Raw genomic sequence first — 26,763 nt, 5'->3', positions numbered from 1 at the left:
CTTACGGCGACGTTAAGCTAGGGAGGTCATTGTCGTCGCTGCGTTCCATGTGTTTTTTTAACGGCGAGAAAACCAAAAAGCGTACAACGCCGTACAATTACGACAAGGGGCCTGGGAATAACCTTTCACAGGTCTAAATATTTTTGGAGCACCCCCCCCCCCCCAAAAAAAAATAAAATAAAATAAATAAACATTATGTGTTGATAGCGCACGCTTTGGTGCTGACAAAAAGTAAACCCCATGAAAATCGGCGGAGAAATGAGCAAATTACGATTTAATTTCAATGGCCATGAATAGCATTTAATGGGAAAGTCGACCACCCCAACATGGCCGCCAGTATGATTCAATCTGCAGCGGACGTACGGCAACGCCAAATGAACGGAACGACCTTTTTTCCTTACGAACTCATCAGACAGCATATACCACACAATTATAGTACAAAGAAAAAAAACACATTTAAATAATTTCACCTAAAAAAACAACCTGAGATCTGGTTTTTTTCCTTCGTTTATTACAGTAGCATTTCAATTCACGCGGTTTTTTTTAAAACTAAGTTCGTCCATGCGGTGTTGCCGTACACAGTCGGCAGCAGATCTAGCTCCCCGCAGCTCTCCAGTTGTGAAGCTACCATACGCACTTCACTAAATATTTCTTCTTGAATGAGTCGGCCTAACGAATATACTTGAGTGTCGACACAGTACGTCCATTATTACTTTACGAGACTAAAACGCCATTCGTTAAATCGCCGTGTCCGGTTGAAGTCGCCTCGGTAACACGTCGAAGCTTCTCGCCTTAGTTTATTTTAGCTTAGCTCAAGAGACGCGATTGCCACCAACACAAGCGTGAGCGTCGAGTGTCGCGATTGTCGTGTGAAAATGTGTGCAAGAAGGACGGCGCAGTACCAGGACGAACTTTGTGGGCCAAAAGACGAGAAGGAGCCACAACGTCACCTACTGAACGCTTTTTTCACGAAGCCTCGAGTTGGATTACGCACAGCGGGTTTGTTCACTTCTTACTTTTTTTATGAAATACTTTCCACCAATGTCTCTGTGACAAAAATTACTGGAGAAGAATATAACTCAATTACTTTTACATTAAATTATAAAATCATATGTAAGTAGTCTTGAAAGTGTATGGGCCAGGTCAGTTTGGCTTATATTTACCTCTTGCTCTCTCCACTTTCTAATCATTACTCTCCTAAATAGCATTTAAAGTTAAACAAGTATTATACGATGCGCCTTGACTGAAATGTTTCATATTTCACATCCATATTGAGTTGCATATGATTCTTAGACTGCATCACAAGTGCCTTTATTCTGTGGAATCCTTCAGACTTACATTTCCAGTAGATGTTCCTCCCTTGTTATTCTCTCTACTCATCTGATTGCCAAAGTTTAAACGTCTATTATTATTATTATTATTATTAATATCCACTCCACTATATGTGAATGAGCTCAGCTCAGGTTTCATGGTGTCAATTCACACACAAAGTTCCTCCTTCATCTCTATGTAAACACCCAGAAGCTTCACAATGCATTTCAGGCTAATTAACAAGCTAGTGAGTCGCAGCATGGCACGTTCTGCTCTTTGCTGGCAGTCAAAGCTACTAACTACAGTAGGGCAAAAAAAAAAGTATATAGTCAGCCACCAATTGTGCAGGTTCTCCCACTTGAAAAGATGGGAGAGGCCTGTAATTTTCATCATCGGTTTACAGGTAACGAGTGGAGGACAGAGGAGCCTCTTCAAGAAGTTATCGGCCTGTGAGAGCCCTAGATCTTGATTGTTTGTAGGTGACCAAATACTTATTTTCCACCATAATTTGCTAATAAATTCTTTAAAAATCAGGCAATGTAATTTTATGAATTTCTTCTCATTTTGTCTCTCATAGGTGAGGTATAACTGATGAAAATTACAGGCCTCTCTCATCTTTTTAAGTGGGAGAACTTGCACAATTGGTGGCTGACCAAATACTTTTTTTGCGCCACTGTACTGTACTTCCCATTTTCGCAATATTTCTGTTTCTCTTTAATGGAGGAATCTACAGTGGCCGAGACCGGTCTCAATTGCAAACGCCACAACAAATGCAAAGCACCAATGACAATTACTCCCAGGCATGTATATATATATATATATATATATATACACACACACACATAATATTAATTTGAGATAATGTGGATACACACTCTTTTTTTATTGCGTTGTCGAGGTATCGATCGGGATCGGCAGAGCCTTAAAATTCAAAGACTCAAACATGGGTACAAAAAAAAATAATTGACTTTACACGACCAGGATTTTTGGGACCGATCAGCGAGTTTAAAACTGCTCATCATCCCAATCTGGCACAATTCTTATTTTGAGATTAAAATAATGCCCCTTTACTGAAGCACATGGGGAAAAAAAGTGGAATTGACCGCCTACATCCCTTATTCAAAAATAATACAATCGTGTCACATGAAAGCTTATTCCAAGAATTTCAAATTAGAGGTGGTAACTTCCTTCAATGCTATTATGTTGGAACAACAATCCTAAAACGATTCTCATCCATCCATCCATCCATTGTCTGTACCGCATATCCTCACTAGGGGCAGCGGCATGCTGGAGCCTATCCCAGCTATCTTCAGACGAGAGGCGGAGTACACCCTGAACTGGTCGCCAGCGAATCACGATTCTCACCACACGCAAATAATTTTGAACTACCCGTTTTTGTTCATAAAATAGTACTACTACTCCCACGAAACAAAACACTCCTTTCAAAAGTATACAAATTCATCTCAAGTACTAATTCAGTACACTTACCAATCGCAAAATGTGACAAAGACCTCTCAGTGTCTGCTGACAATGATTACCGGGCACAAATCTGTAGAAATACATTCTCACTTACAAAAAAAACCCCAACAATAATTTACAGTTAATCCAGTTCTAAATTCTCCATAGATCACACGTTACGCAATATAGTATGTATAAAATGGACTGTTCAAAATCAAACATATGCACTCATTGTACGGAAAATGCTCCAGACACTTATTTTCATGCTCTTTGGCATTGTACAGCGCTTCTGGTCGCTAGTTACACAGAAACTTTCCTCAGTTTGGAACTGTAGGATTCCGATTACTCCTAATCTTTGTCTGCTGGGTGGTTTAAAAGGTGTCGATCTTCCAAATAAACATGCTCAACCAATACTTGTAATTCTAGCTATCACAAAAAAAAAAAAAAAAAATACTGTTAAACTGGAAAGATAAACATTGCCTGTGCTGGGACCACTAATAACAACACAGGTTAGATTAACATATCAATTTACAGTTTCTTACAGGTGTTTAGACACTATAAAAAGCATCCCACTGCACCACTCATCAGTAGCACTGCCTTGCTCATTTACCACGTCCTGTCCTGCCCTTTTCTGTCCTCTCTCATCTTGTTCTCTTGGTTAGTTGCATGTCCTCAACCCTTTTAAACATCAGAATAATAATAAAAAAAATTAAAATAAGCAGAGGGAGTATTTCACACTCCCCTGTTACACAGCAAAACTGTTCCAGCACAAAAGCATACAGATCCACCATTCTGCAAGGCCATGCAGCTGAACAGGACAGGTTAAAAAAAAAAAAAAAAAATAGTCGTAGCCACCGCAAGGGGTCACTAGTGTTGTTGTGCTGACACTAATCACTTTTGCACCAAACCTCTCGCTGTAAGTGTGGTGGACAAGTAATTTGTAGGATTAGGTGCGGGCCCTGGATGCAACACATGACCTTTCTGAAAAATCAAAAAAGATACCGTATTAAAAGGCGCAGTCTCAGCTACGGGGTCTATTTCTGTATTTAACACATACATAAGGCGCACCGTATTATTGGGCACAGGCATGGTAGAACATACGATAGCTTAAAACATACTGTAGCATGCATGCATGCTAAAACAATGTTTTTAAAAAGGCAGCGGGAGCAAAACTGAGTTCGGTTTTACTTTATTGAAGTATTTAACAATGTACTCACGTTATTTTTTTATCCATCCTCATCCACAAATCCATCAAAGTCCTCATCTTCTGTATCCGAAATGAACAGCTGGGCAAGTTCTCCATCAAACACGCCAGGTTCCCTCTCGTCATTGTCGGAGTCAGTCTCGTTGCCGTGCGGCTCCTCAGAAATGATGCCGGCTTTTACGAAAGCTCCAATCAGACACGTTACCCCAAGCATCCACAATCCGTTCACAAATTGTAGCGTAACTCGCCCGGCGCTGCCTCCTAGTCTTAGTAAAGCTGTGTTCGGCATCTGTCATCCATGGCTCCCACGCCGCTCACTTCACTTTGAACGCCCTGTTTACACAGATGTCCAGCGGTTCGTCAAGCCTCCCGTAATGATGGCAAGCTCCAAGTTATTGCGCTCAGTCGAATGGTGACTGTAGAGACGCTTCTCCCGGCTGTGCTTTGCTCATTAATCCAACTCAGGCCACCTCGCCTTGTTTCCGTGTTTTGTTTTTCTTTTTATTCCGCGGAAACCCAGCTTCATCTTCTTGACTTGGCGAAGCTCGTTTTCCTGCTTCCTCCACATGCGAACCATGGATTCGTTGATCTTGAATTCTCTCGCGGCTTCTTGATTCCCATGTTCCTCCGTGTAATTGATAGCTTGCAGTTTAAACTGTGCTTCGTAAGCGTGTCTCTTCGTAGGTGCAGTTTTCGACTGCGGTCAAGCCAGCCTCCACTCGTAAAGTAGGGTTCAGTGTCTTGCCCAAGGACACTTCGACATGCGGACAGTAGTAGCAGGGATTCAAACCTGTTCTACCTACTGAGCCAAAGCCACCCCAACATAATCCCATTGGTATCGCAAGACAAGTCCAGATCTGTGTGACAGACCACCAAGGACTCCACTAAAAGAGGTTTGATGAAGATCTGATATTGTATTTCAAAAGAAAAGTGTCCAAAAACTAATAAACGACTTTTTTTTTTTTTTTAATGCTTCTCAAGATTCAAATGAACCTTTCTGGTTGCATTTCTTAACCGAAGAGCATTGACGTCCGTATTATTGGGAAGCTTTTATTTTGAAAGGTGGCTTTCGCCGCGAGTCGGCGACTTATTACCGTAATGCCTAGTATGAACAAAATTAGGGGCGGCTGGCTTGATTGCTACTTTACGAGTGAAGGCTGGCTTGACCGGCGCGATATACCTACTGGGGGCACACCTTTCCCTCTTTACGTCCGCATGCTGTCCTCAGCCATGTCCGCTTTTCCTCTGTATAAGCAGCGTGTCGGTAGGAAATGCTCCCAGTCAATCAAGCGGAACGCTCATCACACAGCAATATTTATAGATTTTGGAACTCGGTGCCGACATAAGGCATTATAAGGCGCACCGTACATTTTGGAGAAAATTGACGACTTTAAGTGCGCCTTATGGTCGTGAAAATACGGTAATTTTGAGGTCTTGGCATGGTGGAGCTCAACCTCATTGGTCCATTTGGATGCCGTTCAACGTGAACGCGCGCACACAAGACGAAATTTAAAAAAACACCTGTCCTCCACAATTTGAAGCACAAGGTGTGTTATCTGCCCCAGCATTATAATATTAAAACCAAGACAATCTTGAGGCGACTAAGAACACCGTGGAGGAGCACAATGATGGTAAAGACCTCAAAATTAAAGTGTAGGAAAGGAGAACATAAGTAGAGAAAAACTAAACTCCAAATTGACTATGACCTCTACAGAAAAAAGTATTTGCCATTTTAACCAAGAGTTAGTCAGGGCTAGACAACAACACTTTTCTGAAATCATCAGTAAGAACTTCAACAATACTCACACTCTGTTTGCTGTGGTTGACAAGCACACAATAACCCCCCCACTCCCAGTCAGATAGATCCAGAGCTCCTAACAGCAGATAAATGCAATGAATTTGCTTGTTATTTTAGTGAAAAAATACAATCCATCAGGTTAAATATCAGCACAAATCAGCAAAATAATAAAATGATACAACATCTGAAGCCACCCAGGAAAAACTCTATTACCATGTCAGAATTTGATACAGCTGACCAAAATACTGTAGAAAAAAAAAAAACGATTCAGCAGCTGAAACCATCAATGAGCTGTCTTGACTCAATACCCTCTGACTTTTTCTAAGTTATTGTGAAGTCTGTGCTAACTAATTTGCAGCAAATAATCAATTTCTCACTTCAGTCAGGCGAGTTTCCTAAAGCTCTTAAAGTAGATGCCATTAAGGCTCTGCTAAGAAATAGAACACTGGACGCTTCCATGTTAGCAAGCTATAGACCCATCTCAAATCTCCCTTTCATAGCCAAGATTGTTGAGTTATTTTTGATCAACTCAGCAATTTCTTGAACTTAAATGGACTTTTTGACAAATTTAAATCAGGTTTAAGAACTCATCACAGTACAGAATCTGCGCTTATCAAAGTGCTAAATGATATAAGGTTGAATACTGACTCGAGAAAGGTGTCAGTTCTGGTCTTGTTGCATTTCAGTGCGGCTTTTTATATGGTAGATCATAATGTACTGCTGAACAGGTTGGAAACGTTGGTAGGACTAAATGGAACAGCCCTTAAATGGTTCAGGTCCTACCTGGAGGAAAGGAGTTATTTTGTAACCATTGGAAGTGTTTAATCTTATCGAATGGCAATGACCTATGGGGTCCTTCAAGAGTCAGTTCATGGACCCCTCCTGTTCAGCCTTGGGTCAAATTCTTCAGAACTTAAATTTTGACTATCATAGCTACGCAGATGACAGACAGTTATATCTAGTAGTATCTCCAGATGACTGCAGTTCAATTGAGGTGTTGTGTCACTGTCTAAAACAGATAAACAACTGGATGAGCCAAAATGTTCTTCAATTAAACCACAACAAATCTGATATAATTGTTTTTGGTAATAAAGAAAAGAGGATTGCTGTTAGTAAATACGTGGAGTCACTCTCTTTAAAAACCAAAGACCACGTCCGAAACCTAGCGGCCCATCCCCACTACACACAGTGTTGATGGTGCACTGCTTCTCCCTCCTGAGACGGCGGATGGTGGACCAGAATTTCCTCAAATCCGTCCGGAAGGCATTCGCCATAGGCTCACCGAACTCCTCCCACACCAGAGGTTTTGCATCAGCGACCACCAAAGCTGCATTTCGCTTGGCCAGTCGGTACCCATCAGCTGCCTCAGGAGTCCCAAAGGCCAAAAAGGCCCGATAGGACTCCTTCTTTATCTTGACGGCATCCCTCACAGCTGGTGTCCACCAACGGGTTCAGGGATTGTTGCCACAACAGGCACCGACTACCTTACGGCCACAGCTCTGGTCGGCCGCCTCGGCAATAGAGGCGCATAACATGGTTCACTCGGACTCAATGTCCCCAGTCCCCGGTGGGAGTTCTCTCCAGCACCCCTTCCAAGGACTCCAAAAAGGGTGGGTACTCCGAACTGCTGTTTGTTGCATAGGCACAAACAACAGTCAGGTCCCGTCCCCCCATCCGAAGGCGGAGAGAGGCTACCCTCTCATCCACCGGGGTGAACCCCAATGTACAGGCGCCAAGCCGGGGGGCAATACGTATACCCACACCTGTTTGGCGCCTCTCGCCGTGGGCAACTCCAGAGTGGAAGAGAGTCCAACCCCTCTCAAGAGGACTGGTACCAGAGCCCAAGATGTGTGTGGAGGCGAGCCTGACTATATCCAGTCGGAAACTCTCAACCTCACACACCAGCTCGGGCTCCTTCCCTGCCAGAAAGGTGACATTCCACGTCCCGAGAGCCATTTTCTGTAGCCAGGGATCGGATCGCCGAGGTCCCTGCCTTTGGCCACCGCCCAGCTCACACTGCACCCGACCCCTATGGCCCCTCCCACATGTGGTGAGCCCATGGGAAGGGAGACCCACGTTACTCTTTCAGGCTGTGCACGACCGGGCCCTATGGGTGCAGGCCCGGCCACCAGGTGCTCGCCTTCGAGCCTCACCTCCAGAGGGGGGCCCTGGTGACCCGCGTTCGGGCAAGCGAAACCTAGATCCATTTAATTTATTCTTCATAGGGGTTTTTGGAGCCGTGCTTTGTCTGCTCCCTCACCGAGGACCTGTTTGCCATGGGTGACCCTACCAGGGGCGTGAAGCCCCAGACAACTTAGCTCCGAGGAACATTGGGACACACAAAACCCTCCACCACGATAAGGTGACGGCTCAAGGAGAGGGCTCCGTAAGGTACAGCTAATGTGCGTGTGTGTGTGTGTGTGTGTGTGTGTGTGTAAATTACTATTAATACTATAAAATAAATAGCAAATTTCCTACTATGGAAATTCTGATATTCCCATTGGTAGGTTATCATTTTACAAATAATATAGTGGTCAAACAGTGAACACGAGTGACCCGTAGCGGTGGCTACAACTACAAATTTATTTTGTGCGACTATAAATTTCTTTGTCCATCCATCCATTTTCTTACACTTATCCTCACTAGGGTCACAGGCGTGCTGGAGCCTATCCCAACTATCTTCGGGCGTGAGGCGGGGTACACCCTGAACTGGTCGCCAGCCAATCGCAGGGCACACATAAACAAACAACCATTCATACTCCCTTTCAAACCTACGGGCAATTTAGAGTCTTCAATCAACCTGCTATGCATGTTTTTTGGGATGTGGGAGGAAACCGGAGTACTGAAGAAAACCCACGCAGGCACAGGAAGAACATGCAAACTCCACAGAGGCAGGGCCGGATTTGAACCCTGTCAGGCAGGTGTGCTAACCAGTCACCCACCTTGCCCAAATTCTTTTGTGGTGATACCAATTTATTTTATGGTACTACGCATTTCTTTTGTGGTGCTACTAATTTTTTTTTGTGATGCTATGAATTTATTTTGTGGTGCTATGAAATTTTACTATTTTTATGCACTACTTCAACTTTTGCACCAAATTTACCTCCATACCCCTGCCCCCTCTGCTCAGCTGGGAAAGAGAAAAAAAAGGCTGTTCTCTCCTTATTAACATCAAAAAGGCTGATTGTTTAGCGTAGCCTCATCTTTGCCAATTATGTTGCAGTGCCCCCAATTCCCAACAGAAAAAAAGCTAATTACCTCTAGTGGACAGTGAAGAAAAAGTCAAACCTTGACTTGTCAAAAAATGTAGTATAACTTCAATACAATAATCAGCACACGCCTACTTGTTAGTGAATATAGGCCCTCTAGATGTTATGGGTCTTTTAAAGTCACAGAATTGCCATTACTCAACATGTTTGTCATGTTGTCTTACAGAAATCAGTGATCTTCGTCCTGAATGTCAGCAACCAGTGTCCCCTCACATTAAAGAGGAAGAGGAGGACGAAGAGGTCCTCCACATTAAAGAGGAAGAGGAGCTGCATGCCCTTTACATTAAAAACCACGAGGCAGAAGAGTACTCCTACATCAAAGAAGAGGAGGAGGAGGAAGATGTTACCAAGTTTCTATTGACTGGTGTCCCTTTGAAGAGTGAGGATGAAGATGAAGGTCAAAGTGAGAGAGGGGCGGAGCCTCCAAGCAGCAGCTCAAGTCAACACATGACAACAGAAGGTGATGGAGACCACTGTGGAGGATCACAAGCAGACAGCCACTTAGCTCCACTATCAGATAGTGATGACATGACTTCGCTCTCTCCTCATGATGATGATGATGATGATGAACAGTCTGAAGGGCATAAGACCAGTCACACTGACAACAAATTCTGGAAATGTTCTCAGTGTGGGAAAGAATTGGCTTCTCAGAATGGTTTGAAACTACACATGAGAATGCACACTGGAGAGAAACCTTTTACCTGCTTAGTTTGCTGTAAAAGGTTTATTCAGAAGGGAGACCTAATATATCACACAAAAACACACACAGGGGAGAAACCTTTTGCTTGCTCAGTTTGTGCTCAAAGATTCTATAAAAAAGGATACTTAAAAATACACACAAGAACACACACTGGAGAAAAACCATTTGCCTGCTCAGTATGTGGTCAAAGATTCTCTGAAAAGGGAAATTTAAACAGACACAAACGAACACACACAGGTGAGAAACCTTTTTCCTGTTCAGATTGTGGCCAAAGATTCTCTGAAAAGGGAGGCTTAAAAAAACACACAAGAACACACACTGGAGAGAAACCTTTTGCCTGCCCAATGTGTGGTCAAAGATTCTCTGAAAAGGGAAGCTTAAGAAAACACACAAGGACACACACTGGAGAGAAACCTTTTGCCTGCTCAGTGTGTGATCAAAGATTTACTCAGAAAGGGCAGTTAAAATTACACACAAGAACACACACTGGTGAGAAACCTTATTCGTGCTCAGTTTGTGGCCTAACATTCTCTAGAAAGGGAAGCTTAAGAAAACACTCAAGAACACACACTGGAGAGAAACCTTTTGCTTGCTCAATGTGTGGTCAAAGATTTGCACACAGAAGTAATTTGACAACACACACAAGAACACACACTGGAGAGAAACCTTTTTTCTGCTCCGTTTGTGGTCAAAGATTCTCTAGAAAGGGAAGTCAAAAAAGACACATAAGAACACACACTCGAGAAAAAACTTTTTCCTGAGTTATTTGTCAAAGATTGTCTCAGAAGTATAAGTTTAAGAGGCACAAGTGTGTTCATAAGAGTTTAAATTTATCAATGAAGGTTTCGCCTCTCATCCTAGCAGGCTTCATCATAAATGCTGAAATCTTTTCGAGATTCCCACCTGATCCCGCAGGAATCACACGGGATGGGAGTAAATTTCACTATTCGATTGGGGAGGAGCGGGAGTCTGAACTATGACAACGAAGTCACCAGGAGTGTAAACCATAACCATATAGTCCACTCCTGGTGATTTTAAGGATATTTATATCTCAACATCGAGGATATCAACAATTAAGATTTCCCCGCCTCGCAACTGCATGTACAGCTCATTTTTATGCTTGCCTTTAAACGTGTGTGTGAAAGTCAGCCAGTGACAAACATCCGAGGGTGGGAGCAGCGAAGGACACAACAACAGTATAACAGTACTTCCTTTACATTGGGAAATTTATAGAGCGAGTGGAGGTCCTGAAGGAATTCAATGGATTTAGTGGCAGAAAATAAGTCATCCTCCATTATATGGAGGAATTCACTAGTATAAAGTTACCAACAAAGCCATCTGCATGTCTTCATAAACTAATCCATCCATTTCCTCATTTTTTGGGAGCTTAGAAAAACGTCACCGAGTTGTTCTGTGAATTGAGGCATCCAGCGAAGACGCATTTTCGGAGTGTAGCCATCATTAGGTTGCCAACTGCACGCTGGAGTGGTAAATGGGCCTTGTTATGGAAGCTAAATACAGCTAACTCACAAATGAGCAGCATAGCCAACCGAAATGACGTCACTTTGTCCTTATACATTGTGGGACTGGTACTCGCGCTAGAAAGTCTACGCCCCCGTTTTTTTAGACCAGCCCACAAAATCAGGAAAATTCAAATGGCGAAAAAGACATTTAAGCTTTAGCTCAACAATTCAGCACTATATTGTTATGTATTCTCATATGTTTTCGGCACTTCAGACATATTTAATGTATTTAGAAACAAATCACGGATATCTGCTTAGTGCCACTTCAAAAGTTCAGTTAAACTATATTAAGGTTCTCAGATATTACGCTTGAATCCAGCTAGAATTAATATGATTTTGGTAGATAACAGCTGTCAGATAACACATCCTGCATGCTTTGTTCTTCCTGCATAGTTACATATAGGCTTCCTGGACTCATTTTCTCTAATAGTTAAATGTTACAGTGTTCTTTTTGTTTCAACTAAAGTTCTGTATAGCATTCATGTATTAAATGTGCTAATAAATTGATAAGTTTTTGAACAAAGTTGTGTTTTGTTTCGAGATCATTCCGGTAATTGAATGTATTTACTACAGTGACTAAGGCAGATGTACTGCATATTTTATACTGAGGAAGAAAAACAGAGCAGGATTGACTTGGGGGGGTGGGGGGGGAATAAATAAATAACAAATATCCACGCCTGTGTCACATTCTACATCAGACCATGCACCAAGTATTATTTTTTATTTGATGTACCTTCTTAAAGGCCTTCTGTGGGCAAGTGTTGAGAATGAGCACTTGTGCTAAAACACTTAGCAGTAGCAATACATCTGCTTTGTCCCATGCATGCATTTGTGATATATATTGCATATCAAATTAGGAAACAATTCATTGAAATAGACTGAGCAAACGACTTTGGGGTAAGATGGATAAGTGCATATTATCTGAATAAAATAGACATACTTTTGGTATTGTACGGTGTTATGTAACTGTGATACTTTTGGTATAGTACAGTATTATGTAACTGTGTATTCGCTTGTATTTATGCTTTGTTTTACGCTGCTGTCTGCTGCTAGGTTGGCATTGTGAATGAGAATCTGTTCTCAAAATAAATAAAGGTGAACTAAAAATAAAATACTGTATGACTTTTCAAACAGTGATAGTAATTTGTATACCAAGGAAGGAGCTTCAAAAATGATGATAACACAGATGACCATTGTATTATCTTGATACAATCCCCTCCAAAGGTATTGGAACAGCAAGGCCAGTTCCTTTGTTTCTGTTGTACACTGAAGACATTTGGGTTTCAGATTAGAAGCAGAATCATCTTTATTTGGCAAGTATGTCCAAGAGTTGGAGCCGCTCTTGCACGACAACAGACAGTCAAATGACAGAGAATACTTTTGAGACATAAAAACACAGTCACTCAGCAAAAAAAAGGTTACCAGTAATGTGGTAATGCCTAGACTTATTTATTTATTTTATTTTTTGGGACAATTGTGCAAATGGTGCAGGGTTTATTTTAGTAATGTTAATTCAGTTTATTTTATAATAATTCAATGAATGGTGTTATTACATAAATGAATAGAAGGTAAATGATGAATAAAAATATAAAATAGTTTATAAAATATTCATATTTTAAATCACACTTAACAGTCAATTTTTTAAAGAACATATTGTTAAAAGTCCTGTATATTTATTTGTTGTATGTAACTTTATTAATATTCAACCAATTATAAGATAAATGATTTAAAAAATGATAAAATGGAAAAAATACATTTAATTAAGCCATTTTAGGAAAATCAGCTAAATTGATGGAACAAATATTTGTACTCTTGATCATGTAAATGCTCGTTGAGTACGATTAAACAAGGGAGAGGCTCCTGTACTTTGTCCACCCCTGAATTAGCCTGCTCTGGCCCAGTCTGAGCTGCAGTGTGTCTATCATAACTTAATAAAGCTTAAGATGAGTTCAGACAAATGTTTTCTACGTCCATTACTTGCACTCCTGTGGAACTATTTCACTTGCACAATTAGAGTTAACAGGTGTTAAACTGTGACGGTGACTTCTCACAGGCGGACACAACGTCGCTTTTATGGAAAATGCTTTGCATAGACGCAAAATTCACACTAGCAGTAAATAATTATTATTGTGAGATGCACAAAATTTGCACTGACGTCAACGTATATCCATGGTGTGTGAGATTCGAGATACTGTATATGGCCGGAGAACAGGCACGTGCACAGACATTTTCGGGGTAGATGAAACTATTCAGACGTCCTTAAATTTTTCACTCTTTGTTATATTGCAAGTATTTGCTAAAATAATTTAAGTAATTATTAAAAAAAAAAAAAAAAACAGAATTGTTGAAATCTTTGCAGATTTATTAAAAAAGAAAAACTGAAATAACACACAGCCATAAGTATTCAGACCGTTTGCTCAGTATTTAGTAGAAGCACCCTTTTGAGCTAATACAGCCATGAGTGTTTTTGGGAATGATGCAACAAGATTTTCCACACCTGGATTTGGTGATCCTCTGCCATTCCTCCTTGCAGATCCTCTCCAGTTCTGTCAGGTTGGATGGTGAACTTTGGTGGGCATCCATTTTCAGGTCTTTCCAGAGATGCTCAATTGGGTTTAAGTCAGGGCTCTGGCTGGGCCATTCAGGAACAGTCACAGAGTTGTTCTGAAGCCACTCCTTCGGTATTTTAGCTGTGTGCTTAGGGTCATTGTCTTGTTGGAAGGTGAACATTCGGCCCAGTCTGAGGTCCTGACCACTCTGGAAATGGTTTTCGTCCAGGATATCCCTGTACTTGTACCTGTACTACAGAAGTGCCTGTGTCATCCATAGGAACACTTTTTAAATTTGTGATGCAATCAATTCAAAATTTAACTGACGAAACCCATTTATACTGTATATGCGGAAAGGAACACTTACTTACCTCGTGGGTTGAAGTGGCAGTCTTCTTTCCTCAAGGAGGCATTTCAACGGTTAATTTTTTGTTTTGTTTTTTAGAATCCTTCCAAGATGTTTTTCACTATCACTAGTTTCACTGTCTAAAAAAAAAAACATGCAGACTTTCAATATAGGCCATAATTACACCACAGAATAGAAGTTCAATGAGAAAATGTCATCGGCTCCTGCTCGTTACTTGTCAGGCTGTCACAGGCTGTCGTGTCCAAAATGTGGGTGGGCCAAAATCCGAAATTTCTGATTCAGTGTTTGTTTATTGCAGTGGCCTCGAATGCCAATTTGAGTCACCACTAATTGGAGAAATGATATTGAGTAATTGTGAAGTGATGACATCGTTGGCTTACTTGTCAAATTGGACTGAACATTTTCTTCACCTCACATATTTTCTTCTTTTCCCCATATGTTCTCTTTTGCCAAATGGAAGACACCTAATCCCACATAGTTTATATTAACACCTCAATAAAAAACAAATTTAGATGGCGCTGCCCCACCATCACCAACGTCAGCCTGTTCTGCCCACATGGTTAGTTTTAACTCTGCCGTTATTACCAACAGTCCCTCATTAGGCCTTTGTAACTCACGGTTGTGATGGACAATATTGCAAAATACTCTACTGATGCAAGCTCATTGAACAAAGAGATCTTTATTTGTCAACAAGCAATATACATTATCTACAAACAACTGTGGGAAATTGGAGAGTCCCATTCGATATTGGTGGCAACAGAATCTGGAGGGACAACATGTCTTCTTCTAACGTTGACACACGGTCAGCTCATTGTGAAACTTCCTGAGTCTTAATATGGTCATCTGCTTTATCATCTTTCTTCCTTGATATAAAAGTTACCATCACTAATTGAAAGGTTGGACATATTCTTTTTATTTTGAACCTTCAATATATTTATCCTTGCAATGTAAGGCAATTAAGAACAGTCTCATCTGCAAGGCTGACCTGGAAGAAGACGGCAGCGTAAAACAAAGCAAATACTAATGCATAGACTAGAAACTGTACAGTGTAATCAAGTAATAGTGATACATTACATTACAAAATGTATGTCTACTTTCAGAATCAGCTTTTATTGGCCAAGTATGTTACAAGACACACAAGAAATTTGTCTCTGGGCGTTGGAGCCACTCTAGTAGGACAACAAAAAGCCAATATTACAAAATATACATAAAGAACACAAGTATGGAGAGTCATTGAGCAATGAAAGTGCACCACGAGTGTGGTGATGCTCATATAATGGCAATTTTGCATGATGCAGAGTCTGTTCTCAAGCAATTTAAAGTGACTAATAGTGAAATGATCGGGTGACGATCACACACAGAGACGATTGTGCAAACGGTGCAAAGAGTTCTTAAACATATAAGTGGCAAGGAGGAATCAGCAACAGTAGGCAAATAGTGCCGAGTGATAAAACATTGAGTGCACGAATAATCTAGACGTGTCCCAGGACATGTGCAAAATTGGCAGCATGTTATAAAGAAATTGTAAGTCAACTGTTTAAGAGGTTCATGGGAAGAGGGAAGAGGGAAGAAGCTGTTGGAATGTCTGCTGATATTAGATATTATCACTCAACAATTGTCCACAGGAGGCTTTTAAGAAGGTACATAGAATACAAACATTCTTTGTGGATGAACTGATGACACCTGCTCGGATGAGAGGCGAAACCTTCATTGATCACTGTTATTCTTACCAACACACTTGTGTCTCTTAACACTATCTTTCTTAGAGAATCTCTGACCACAAACTGAGCAGGAAAAAGGTTTCTCCCCAGTGTGGGTTCTTTTGTGTCTTCTTAAGCTTCCCCTCTGAGAGAATCTTTGATCACAAACTGGGCAAGGAAAAGGTTTTGCCCCAGTGTGTGTTCTTGTGTGTGATGTCAAAGTACATCTATGAGCGAATCTTTGACCACAAACTGAGCAAGCAAAAGGTTTCTCTCCAGTGTGTGTTCTTGTGTGGACTTTTAAGCAGTCATTCTCTGAGAATGTTTGACCACAAATTGAGCAGGCAAAAGGTTTCACCCCGGTGTGCGTTCTTGTGTGTTTACTTAAGCTTCCGTTTTCAAAGAATCTTTGGCCACACACTGAACAGACAAAAGGTTTCTCACCAGTGTGTGTTCTTCTGTGACTTTTTAAGTTTCTCTTTTCAGAATATCTTTTCCCACAAACTGAGCAGGCAAAAGGTTTCTCACCAGTGTGTTTTCTTGTGTGTATTTTTAAGTATTCCTTCTGAGTGAATCTTTGACTGCAAACTGAGCAGACAAAAGGTTTCTCACCAGTGTGTGTCCTTATGTGTTTTTTTAATACTCCTTTCCAGGAGAATCTTTTAGCACAGACTGAGCAAGAAAAAGGTTTCTCTCCAGTGTGTGTTCTCATGTGTTGATTCAAAACCCACTTTCTATCAAATATTTTCCCACACTGTAAACATTTCCAACGTTTGTTGTCAGTATCACCTTCAGACTGTTTATCATCATCAATGTGAGGAGAGTGTGACGACGTGTCGTCACTATCGGATAGTGGAGCTAAGAGGCCGTCTGCTGAGGATTCTCCACAGTGGTCTCCATCACCTTCTATTGTCATATGTTGACTTGAGCTGCTGCTGCTTGGAGGCTCCGGCCCTCTGCTCTCCTCACTTTGACCTTCATCTTCACTCTTCGAAGGGACACCAGTCAATGGCCACTTTTTGATTTCCTCTTTCACTTCCTCTTTAATTTGTAGGAACGCTTCATCCTCTTCTTTGATGTGTGGGGGCTCCGTCTCCTGTCTCTCAGGACGAAGATCTTCACTGACATCTGCAAGACAAGATAAACACACATGGTCCAAAACTCATTTCTTTTTTTTTTTTGCAACCTACTCGGTCCTCGATCATGGTTGCATACTAATGCCTCCCACCAGAGATCCCATTGAGAAAACGAGAACAACAGAGGTGCTAGGAGTGAAGAGGGAAAATTAATTGTAGAATTGAGACCTCCATGTTATCATTTCATAACCATGACAAACACAGATATGATCAACACAGTTACTCTTCACAACTACACGTACACAGAGGCAGCAAGAACACACCACCATGACTCTTTTGCCTTGTGCCTCTCTGCACATTTAAGACAAGTGAGATGTTCCTTAATATGGCGGCATGAGAACAACTTCCAGGTCGCTGATGAAGAATCAAGGAACTAGAAGCGAAAACTGTTGAAATTATTTTTGTTGTTGTTGTCTTGTTCGGCTGTTAGGTAAAGCAGAAAGGAGGATCTGTATCCCTTTTATGCCGGAACAGTTTCACTGTGCCACAATGGAGTTGTTAGGCTGCCACTGTGGTTCTTTGTATCCTGACGGGTTTTATTGAAAATTTAAGTCGGACAGAAGAAAAGTTTTAAAGGGGAGTGACAAAGCAAAACAAAATGGTCAGACAGGGAAAATATATCTAAATAATATACGGAGAAACAACAAAAGACAGGACATTAGCTGTGAGAAAGATGAGGAAGTAAATCGTTATATGCCATTAGATTCAAGTATTGTATGGGGCAGTTTTGCTACACTCTATGAAGGAAGGACAGGACAATATAGAACAGGACTGGACAGGACAGGGACAGGAGGGGAAGCATGCAGGACAGAGGTAGTGGACACGGCTGTACAACTGACGTGTGGTGGGAGTGGCTATGTAAATTCTAAAAATCTATAGAAACAAGAGTACAAGTGAGGGAATATCTAGGAAGGTCGCATCGTTATACGTTATATATCACAACTGAGTGAGAGGCCCAACACCAAGTGACTAAGTCCCAGAGGTGTGTATCTGCAGAAACAAGTGAATTGACACCATCTCACATGCACAGTAACCTTCAGAACTGACTTGTAATTACTGCATCTGCACCACGGGGGCTGATGACCCCACCAAAACCACCCGAGAGGCAGGGTCGGGACGAAGAGCACACCCGAGAGCGGCCCGGGGGATGGGACACAACCCACACCGAGGCGCCCCAAAGCCAGCCAAAGCGGTCCAACGCCAATGGTGAGCGGCTGCAGGCTCTTCATCCCATGGTGATCAGGAGGGCGGAAGGTCAAACAAGTTGAAGAGAGGAGCATGACTTGAGAGAACGGGTGGAAGAGGTGGCTGAGATACTGAGGGGTGAGTTTATTGATGGCTTTGAATTAGGTCTGCAACAATTAATAAATAAAAACCTATCATTAAAAGTGTTGGCCAGGTTTTTAATTATAGATTTGTTGTGTTACGCGATAATGAAGTCAGTTGATCGCGCCATTGCACCCAGAGGATGCGGAGTCATGGGCATGACATATTTGCATCTGTAAACCAATCAATATGCTGAATTTGGATTGTGTACGCACTGCTGGTTAACCCGATTAACCAATCACAATCAAGTCCTGACACTTTCAACATACGCAGAGGAAGACTGGAGACTCATGGCTGCCTGTATCTCAAGTCAATTTAAGTGCTCATTTATTTTAATCAAATAAACATAATTATGCTCATGCCAGCCAAATAAACTTGCGCTCAGTATAGATTGAAATCTGACAAGTGACAATATTCAAAGTCATTTTGAACATACAGTATACAGTGCTATGAAAAACTATTGGCCCCTTCTCAAATTCTTATATTGTTGCAGTTTCCCCACTTTAATGTTCATCATCAAGCAAACGTAAATATCAGACAAATAGCTTTAAATGATGATTTCATTCATTCAGGAAAAAAAAATAAAAGTTACCTGCCCCTGTGTGAAAAAGCAATTACCCCCCTTGTTAAATCAAGAATTAATTGTGGGTAATCACAATTTTTGGTTAATTTTACTTGATCACACCCAAACCTGATTACCTCCAGACCTGTTCAATCAAAAAATCACTTAAACAGAATCTGTCCTGACAAAATCAAGTTGGACAAAAGGTCTAAAAAGCTGCAAAAAAATGACACCATCTAAAGGAATTCCAGAAAAGTTGAGAAATAAAGATTTTTTTTTTTGTCCTGTTCGGCTGTTAGGTTAGAATGGAGGATCTGTATCCCTTTTATGCCAGAACAGTTTTACTGTGTCAAAGTGGCGTTTTTAAGCTGCCGCCGTGGTTTCTTAGTATAGAGAACAAAATAATTTGACATCTATCAATTTGGAAAGGGTTACAAAAGCCATTTCTAAAGCTTTAGGATTCCAGCTAACCCTATTATTACAAACATTGGCTGTTCTCTTAGGGTAATCTCTGTTCACCTCTGTTCCATGACTCATCCAGGAGGCCACAAAGGAACTCGGGACAACTTCTAAAGAACTGCAGGGCTCCCTTGCCTTAGTTAAAGTGAGTGTTCATGACACAACAATAACAAAGAGACTGGGCAAAAATGGCAGTTCCAAGGTGAAAACCATTGCTGACCAAAAAGAACATAAAGGCTCGCCTTACTTTTGCAAAAAAAAATAAAAAATCTTAATGATTCCCAAGACTTAGGAGAATATTATCTAGACTCCCGAGAGGAAGGTTGAGCTGTTCGGAAGGTGTGTGCCACGTTACATCTGGTGTAAATGTAGCACAGCATTTCAGAAAAAGAACATCATACCAACAGCCAAACGTGGTGGTAGTGTGATGGTCTTTGGCTGCTTTGTTCCTTCACGACCTGGACAACTTGCTATGATTGATGGAACCATGAATTCTGCCCTTTCACCAAAAATCCTGCAGAACGTTCAGACATCAGTTTGTCACTTCAAGCTGAAGGGCACTTGGGTTCTGCAGTACGATAACAATCCAAAACACACAGGCAGTCAACTTCTGAATGGCTTAAAAAAAAAAAGAGAGAGAGAAAATTAAGGTTTTGGAGTGGCCTCGTCAAAGTCCAGACTTGAATCCAATTGGAATGCAGTGGCGTGACCTCAAATAGGCCATTCATGCTAGAAAACCCTCCATTTTTGCTGAATTTAAACAATTCTGCAAGGAAGAGTGGGCCAAAGTATCACCACAGAGATGTGAAAGAGTCATTGCCAGCTATAGAAAACGCTTGATTTCAGTTGTTGCTGCTGAGGATGGGCCAACCAGTTATTAGGTTTAGGGGCCCATTACTTTTTCACGGAGGGCCAGGTATCTTTGAATAGTTTTTTTTTTCTTCTTAATAAATGAAATCGCCATTTTAAAACAGCATTTTAAATTTACTTGGATTATATTTGTCGGATATTTACATTTGTTTGATGATCTTAAACATTAAAGTGGTGGAAACTATGTAAAAATATGAGAATTCGAGAAGGGGGCCGATACTTTTTCACGGCACTGTATAATCACGTAATTACCTTAGAGCAGTGGTCCCCAACCTTTTTTGTACCACGGACCGGTTTAGAGTAGGCATTTTTTTTTTTTTTACCACGAACCGGCTGTCAAGGTGTGGCATATATATACAGCAAAAATAAATTAACACGACCAGCTTCAAAACGAATGTTAAATGCATGAAAAATACAACTCACCATAATGAATAAAATAAAGTTGTTGGTTTTTTTTTGGTCATAGGCTCTTCTTCTGGCTCCTCAAGTGGCCGTTTTCCTTTTGAAAAGAAGCTCTTTGAAGACGTTTGTTTTTTACTCATTTTTGATAGTTTGGGGACGTATTTTTAGTAACGTATCGTGTAACCAACATGTCCAGTCTGGTGTTGTTTTGTTTGTGAACGTTTCGTTCAAGAGAACAAATCTTTTCAGTGAACGTAATGACCTGAATCAGTTTATGAAATGATTGGTTCTTTGAGCTTGGCCGCCACCATGAGCGAGTCGGCTGATAGTTGAAACGGAACTGCTGGAGCGTTCTGTGCAGTCTTGACGCGTAGCTGTTGCAGCGGAGAAGATCCGGACATTTTTCAAAATAAAACACATTTGACAAGAAAAAACGCAATCAAACGGAAATTATATAAATTGGTCATTCCTTCTATGCGGCCCGGTGACAAATTCCTCATGGACCAGTACCGGTTCGCGGATCGGGTGTTGGGGAGCCCTGCTTTAGTGAATTGTTTTTTTCAAAGTCGCATGTGCCACCCAGTGGACATCTGTGGAAAGGCAGGGTAGCAGCATTCATCTGTTTCTTCACTTTGTTGTGAGTACATCAACAAAATACATGTTATTCATAGGTAAAGTATAACGTCACCGTATATTTTTTCATTAGAATTTTGGGAAATTATTTTTTCCATTATAATTTTTATTTATATATTTTGTATATACAGCATTGAGGCATATGTTGTTACCTTGCAACCTAAAGCAGTAAGTGTGTAAGTCCAAAGCTACAAATGATTTAAAATGGTACAATTGTAAGAAATACATATTGGAAAGACACGTTACTTACTTTACCTGTGATTCTTCACATGAGCTGGGAGCTCCAAACAAGCCACTGTTGATCCCAAACATTTTTGCTTTGAGCACTTTATTTAATGGTAAGACAAGTTTATATGGTTTTGTTTCGCACCTTAATAGTATAATATTAGACGTCATATTGTTAGTATTTAATCCTTAGATTATTCATGAGGCACAAAAGTAATGATGAAAGATTAAGATCACATTCGCTAATAACTTGCGTCTCACTCTTAAATACTTGATGCCGATATTACTTTAAGTGATATTTTACCTTTTATCGTGGGCCGACTATCATATACAAATCACAAATGAGATATGAGCCTAACGTTAAAGTGTTAAATAAATCATGCAAATACACATCATGCATCAAGTTTCACTGTCTACAGATTTTCCAATCAACAGCTGAATGATTAACACTTACTTGTATACAACAAGAAACTTGTAAGCTTTCATTAAATCTTTTGTGTAGCCGTGTCCATCAACCCAGGTGTAAGTATTTGGCACCCAATTGTCCATAACTGCATATTGATCACACAAAACCTGGTTGCCACTGTTGTGCAGAAGCATTGCTGCATATCTTTGCTTGGCATCAGCTGGCACAAACTTGCATACGGTGATAAAAAGCCACAAAGGCTAGGTGGTAATGTTTTTCTCAGCAACTGTTATAGGATGTGTTTGGGGTTTCTGCCAAACCAGCCGAGAAGAGGCAAAAAGGGGCAAACATCTTGCAGGCGTTTTTACAAACAAACCATGTAAATTAAGGAATTGAGGAATAGTCCACAGGGATGTTAATAATGCGATGTTACATTTAAGGCCACACAATGGCAGTCGATAAACATGGGAATATTGTTTACAAGTCAAAAGTATTTCCGAAACAAGAGAGAGGAAGAAGTGAACGGACCTGCTCTGCGGAGCACAATTCGAGGCTGCTTCCTGAAAAGAGCGTCCAGTAGTGGACGTCGTGGCCCGTTCTCGTCTTTTGGTCCACCAAGTTCCTCCTCGTACTGCGCTGTCCTTCTTGCGCACATTCTCAAACGACAGCCGAAACACTTTACGCTCACCACTTGATCTCTGCCGTTTGTTGATCGCAAAGGAGTCTCTCGGAGCTCCGCGAATCTAAGCTAGCCCGAGAATCTTCAACGCGCACGGATGAGTTGAACCGGACACGAAGATCGAACGAACGATGCTTTAGCTCACTAAAGTGGCGAATGGAGTCCCGCGTCGTGACTTCAGTATTTTCAGGATTCGCCAAGAATGATATAGTGAAGCGCGCGTGGCTGTTTCGTAAAAAAAAAAAAAAAAAAAAATTATTCAAAAAAAAAAAGAAGAAGAAGAAGACGAGGTAGCGCTGCAGCGGACAATGTACAGCAACTCCCCCTTCTTCTTCGTAGTGTTTAACCGCGGTTTGCAAACTGCATTACTGCCACCCAATGATCTGTAATGATTACTGCTTTGGCTTAAACGCGGAGTCTGGCAGGGATGTCCAATATCTCCTTTTTTTTTTTTTTTACTTTGTACTCAATTACTCACATATTATATAAAGTTTAGTCCACGAAAAGGTATCACAATTGCAAACAATTAGGTTATCATCAGCCAAAAAAAAATAAAATAAAAATAAAATAAAATTAAAAAATAAAATAAAATAAAATAATGTTGTATCATCAGCCAGCTGGCTGATGATACAACATTATTTTTTAAAAGATCTCTCTCAGATATCTCTGTCTATTGATCTGATTAATACCTTCTCTACTTCCTCTGGTCTTTGCTTGAATATAGAGATATGTGAACTTCTGGCTCTAAAATATTGTGACATCCCTTCTGTTTGTAATATACCTTTAAACGACTCTATTACTAACCTCTGTATCACTATCACCAAAGACGGAAAGGCCAGGTGCAACTCAAATTTTGATAAAATTATTGGGGGGAAAAAACACACACACACACACACACACAAAATTAACAGCGTGACTTATCACTGAGAGGAAGAATTCTGCTGTCTAAAGCCGAGGGACTATCCCACCTGACATAGGCGCCTTTATTTCTTGATGTAAACAAAAAGACTTCAAACGATATAAAAAAAATGCTTTTTAATTTTATTTGGAAGAATAAAATTCACTATGTAAAAGAAAAATCTGTAATAATGAACATGTATGATAATGCAGCCTTAACTTCTTGGACTTTCATACTTTACATAACACATTCATTGAGTTTTCAAAATAATAATGTAATACTTTAAGAGCTACAGGATTCAGAACATAAAGGCTCGCCTTACTTTTGCCCAAAAAAAAAATAAAAAAAAATCTTAATGATTCCCAAGACTTGGGAGAATACTATCTAGACTGCCGAGAGGAAAGTTGAGCTGTTTGTAATTCTCTATTTTTTTTCTAAGTCAGGAGGCCTAAATTTCCTTTTCATTTTATTTTTTGTAATTAGAATATTTTAAAACTCCCCACAAAACTATCCGACTTTCACAAACAGACGCTTCTCTCATGGTCATAGATTTATAAACATAATTTCTCTCTGCATAGATATACTTAAGGAATAATAAAGATATTTTTTTATAGAAACAAATCCTTATTTTAGTTTCATTAGTTTTCTAATAACATTCTTTTAGTTGATCAATTATTTAACTGAAATGGCTCACTTTTAACAATTTATTTTGAAATATGGAACTATTTCTCTTATTGAATTTAATATTGTTATAAATGCGATCTCTCCTGGAGTCATTATGCCATTTAAATGTTTGGCAGGTCAGAACACTAATTTATAAATATTATGTATATGTACTGTAACAGTTTTAAGTTTTGTTGTGTTGTCTGCACTCTTTGCAGATATAGATATAAGTGGCTTGACAATATTTGTTACAATGATCGAAATGTAGCTCCCTACCTTTATTTGTCAATTATTGCTTATTTATTAACTTTTGCGCGCGAGACTATGACTTTGACTTCCGCATTGGGAGCTGTTTGCTCCAATCCAATTTAAGCACTAGTGACGTTGAGGTCTTGTTCACCAATCAAATGACACAAGAAAGTCACATGACCTCACACAATGTCTTCTATTGGGCTTCCGGGGCATAACCTAACATTAGATAAACCAGCCCAGCTGATCGTCGTGCCACCGTGGCGGCCATGTTGGGAAGGTCGTCGTTACTATGAAGGTAATGGCGCACTACTCGTGTTTAAATTTAGATGATCAAAAACAAAAAACGAAAAAATTTGCAGTATTTGTCTAGCACTGTCTTGTCTGGCCAAACATTGATATTTCTGCCCACTTATAACTTGAGAAAACACTGTGCAGTAAATTGCACATGTTGTAGTTTTGGCTGTGCATATACACACACACGCACACACAGCAATATCAGAATTTGTACATTCACATTTTATTTTATTTTTATTTTATTGATGTTTGTTTTTCCCAGGTACTCCGGTTTCCTCCCACATTCCAAAAACATGCATGGTAGATTAATTGAATACTCTAAATTGCCCATAGGTGTGAATGTGAGTGCGAATGGTTGTTTGTTTATATGTGCCCTGCGATTGGCTGGCAACCAGTTCATGGTGTACCACGCTTCTCGCCTGAAGATAGCTGGGATAGGCTCCAGTACGCCCGCAACCCTAGTGAGGATAAGCCGTACAGAAAATGGATGGATATTCATGCTGCGGTTAAAAAAAATATCAAGATATGCACTCTTTACTCAGTACTTCAGTAATTATTTCACTGTGTCCTTTTTACGCTTACTCAAGTAGTAATTTTCTGTTGGACTACTTTTTACTTCAGTCACATTATTGTCAAGTAACAGTACTCTTACTTGCATACAATGTTTGGCTACTCTACCCACCTCTGGAGCGGACATCCTCTATTGCTACTCTTACGTTTAAACAACATTTTTGCTAATTCAATCAGCCAGTGTCGTATTTGTTGCACTGGTCTTTTGTATTTTCGCGGTGAGGTGCTGCGGGTCGTGGCCCTGGTTGTGGTCACAGCTGAACCGTGAAGCACATGTAACATCGGCGACAAGAGCTGATCCGCTAGTACATCTTGTATTAATTAGGAAACGCGCCTACAATTATTTAATTAGTTTACGGATGTTAATGTTAAATGTATTAAGCGACGGAGCGATGTTAGGGATTATGTCACAACCCAGAATGAACTAACTTCAAATTCAGAAATGCCCAATAAAAACAGAAAAATACTGACCTTAATATTTTCCTGGAGGATGAGTTTGGGATTAGCCTTTGAAGTTGGTAATAGTGAAAATGAAGTGAAATAGACAATGACTTGAGTCAATTCTTTTCCAGAATGAGTGCTTAAAGAAGAGGATGCTATTCATGTGACACAGCGTTAAGCAGGCATCAGGAGCAGGTGGAGGTGGGCCTGGCTCAAGTTGGAGGCCAGAACAAAAAAAGCAAAGAATTGAAGCAAATTTAATTTAAATCTTAAATTTGTACATCAACATGTACTTGAGCAGTGTAAATAAATGTTTTTCTGCGTGAAGAAAATGTGTTTACTTTGCCTTATTGTACTCTTCAGAGTCTTCCATATTGCTTAATTTATTTAAAAATCATAAAAGATTATCTGCAGGGGGCCCGGGGGATTCCCCCTGACCCCTCTACAATTTTTTTATTTTGGTCACCTTTTTCATGACTTTGCTGTTTGCATGTCTGATTTTTTAAAATGAAGTCAAGCAATATATTAGATTCATTAGACACTCCACGAATGTGAACGCTCATAAAACTTTGGAGTTATGTGCTCTATATAATTTAGTTTTGTAATACAACTCTGAATATTTTCCTGTATTTGTATTTCACCCCCTGGGGATTGAAGTTGTATGTTTTGTGTTACTAAATAAAACGTTAAAAAAAGACACTTGAGACGCTCCATAATATGGCGAGGTGACAGCAATTTCTGGGTCACGTTCAATGTTTTGGGACGCGAGGAGTTAGGAACGTTGCATTTGAAGGACTTGGTCTCGAACTTACCTGCATACTATTTACTGAATAAAATGAAGATGTGTCTTGCGAAAGCCCTTACATCTTTTTTTTTAATCTATGTGCTCTTTATAATGTATTTTTGTAATACAATCATCTGCCTTTTTGCCCCTTATTGTATGTCATCCCCTGGCATTCGTGCTTGTAAGTTCTGTTTTCTGAATAAATATAAAAGAAATAAAGGAGTCAAGCTTGTTGTTTTTCTGTCCTTTTTGTCTCTCACTGGAAGTCCCTTGCAGATGTTTCT

At 40.3% G+C, this 26,763-nt stretch overlaps 2 protein-coding genes across 2 annotated transcripts in view; one reads left to right on the top strand and one right to left on the bottom strand.

Annotated features, from left to right (window-relative positions):
• The window catches only part of LOC133413548 (uncharacterized), a 142,576-nt gene that overhangs the window by 62,732 nt on the left and 53,081 nt on the right, over positions 1 to 26,763 (bottom strand). The window contains exon 2 of the mRNA XM_061698056.1: positions 16,849 to 16,867. Coding sequence (XP_061554040.1) covers positions 16,849 to 16,867 — 19 coding nt within the window. The remainder of the gene's footprint in view (positions 1 to 16,848; positions 16,868 to 26,763) is intronic.
• Positions 580 to 11,753, top strand: LOC133413540 (zinc finger protein OZF-like). The gene is made up of 2 exons (XM_061698044.1): positions 580 to 999; positions 9,207 to 11,753. The coding sequence occupies exons 1-2, from the start codon at positions 876 to 878 to the stop codon at positions 10,499 to 10,501; spliced, it is 1,419 nt and encodes a 472-aa protein (XP_061554028.1). The 5' UTR covers positions 580 to 875; the 3' UTR covers positions 10,502 to 11,753.

This window comes from Phycodurus eques, chromosome 15, assembly GCF_024500275.1.
Source record: "Phycodurus eques isolate BA_2022a chromosome 15, UOR_Pequ_1.1, whole genome shotgun sequence".
Taxonomy (NCBI): domain Eukaryota; kingdom Metazoa; phylum Chordata; class Actinopteri; order Syngnathiformes; family Syngnathidae; genus Phycodurus; species Phycodurus eques.
This window is presented reverse-complemented; position numbering and strand designations above follow the sequence as displayed.

What these genes read in the sequence shown, in the direction of transcription:
- LOC133413540 (XM_061698044.1), top strand. Translation starts at nt 876, where the DNA reads ATGTGTGCAAGAAGGACGGCGCAGTACCAGGACGAACTTTGTGGGCCA. An exon ending in AGTTGGATTACGCACAGCGG is followed by an intron (nt 1,000 to 9,206) that starts GTTTGTTCACTT and finishes GTTGTCTTACAG; the next exon opens with AAATCAGTGATCTTCGTCCT.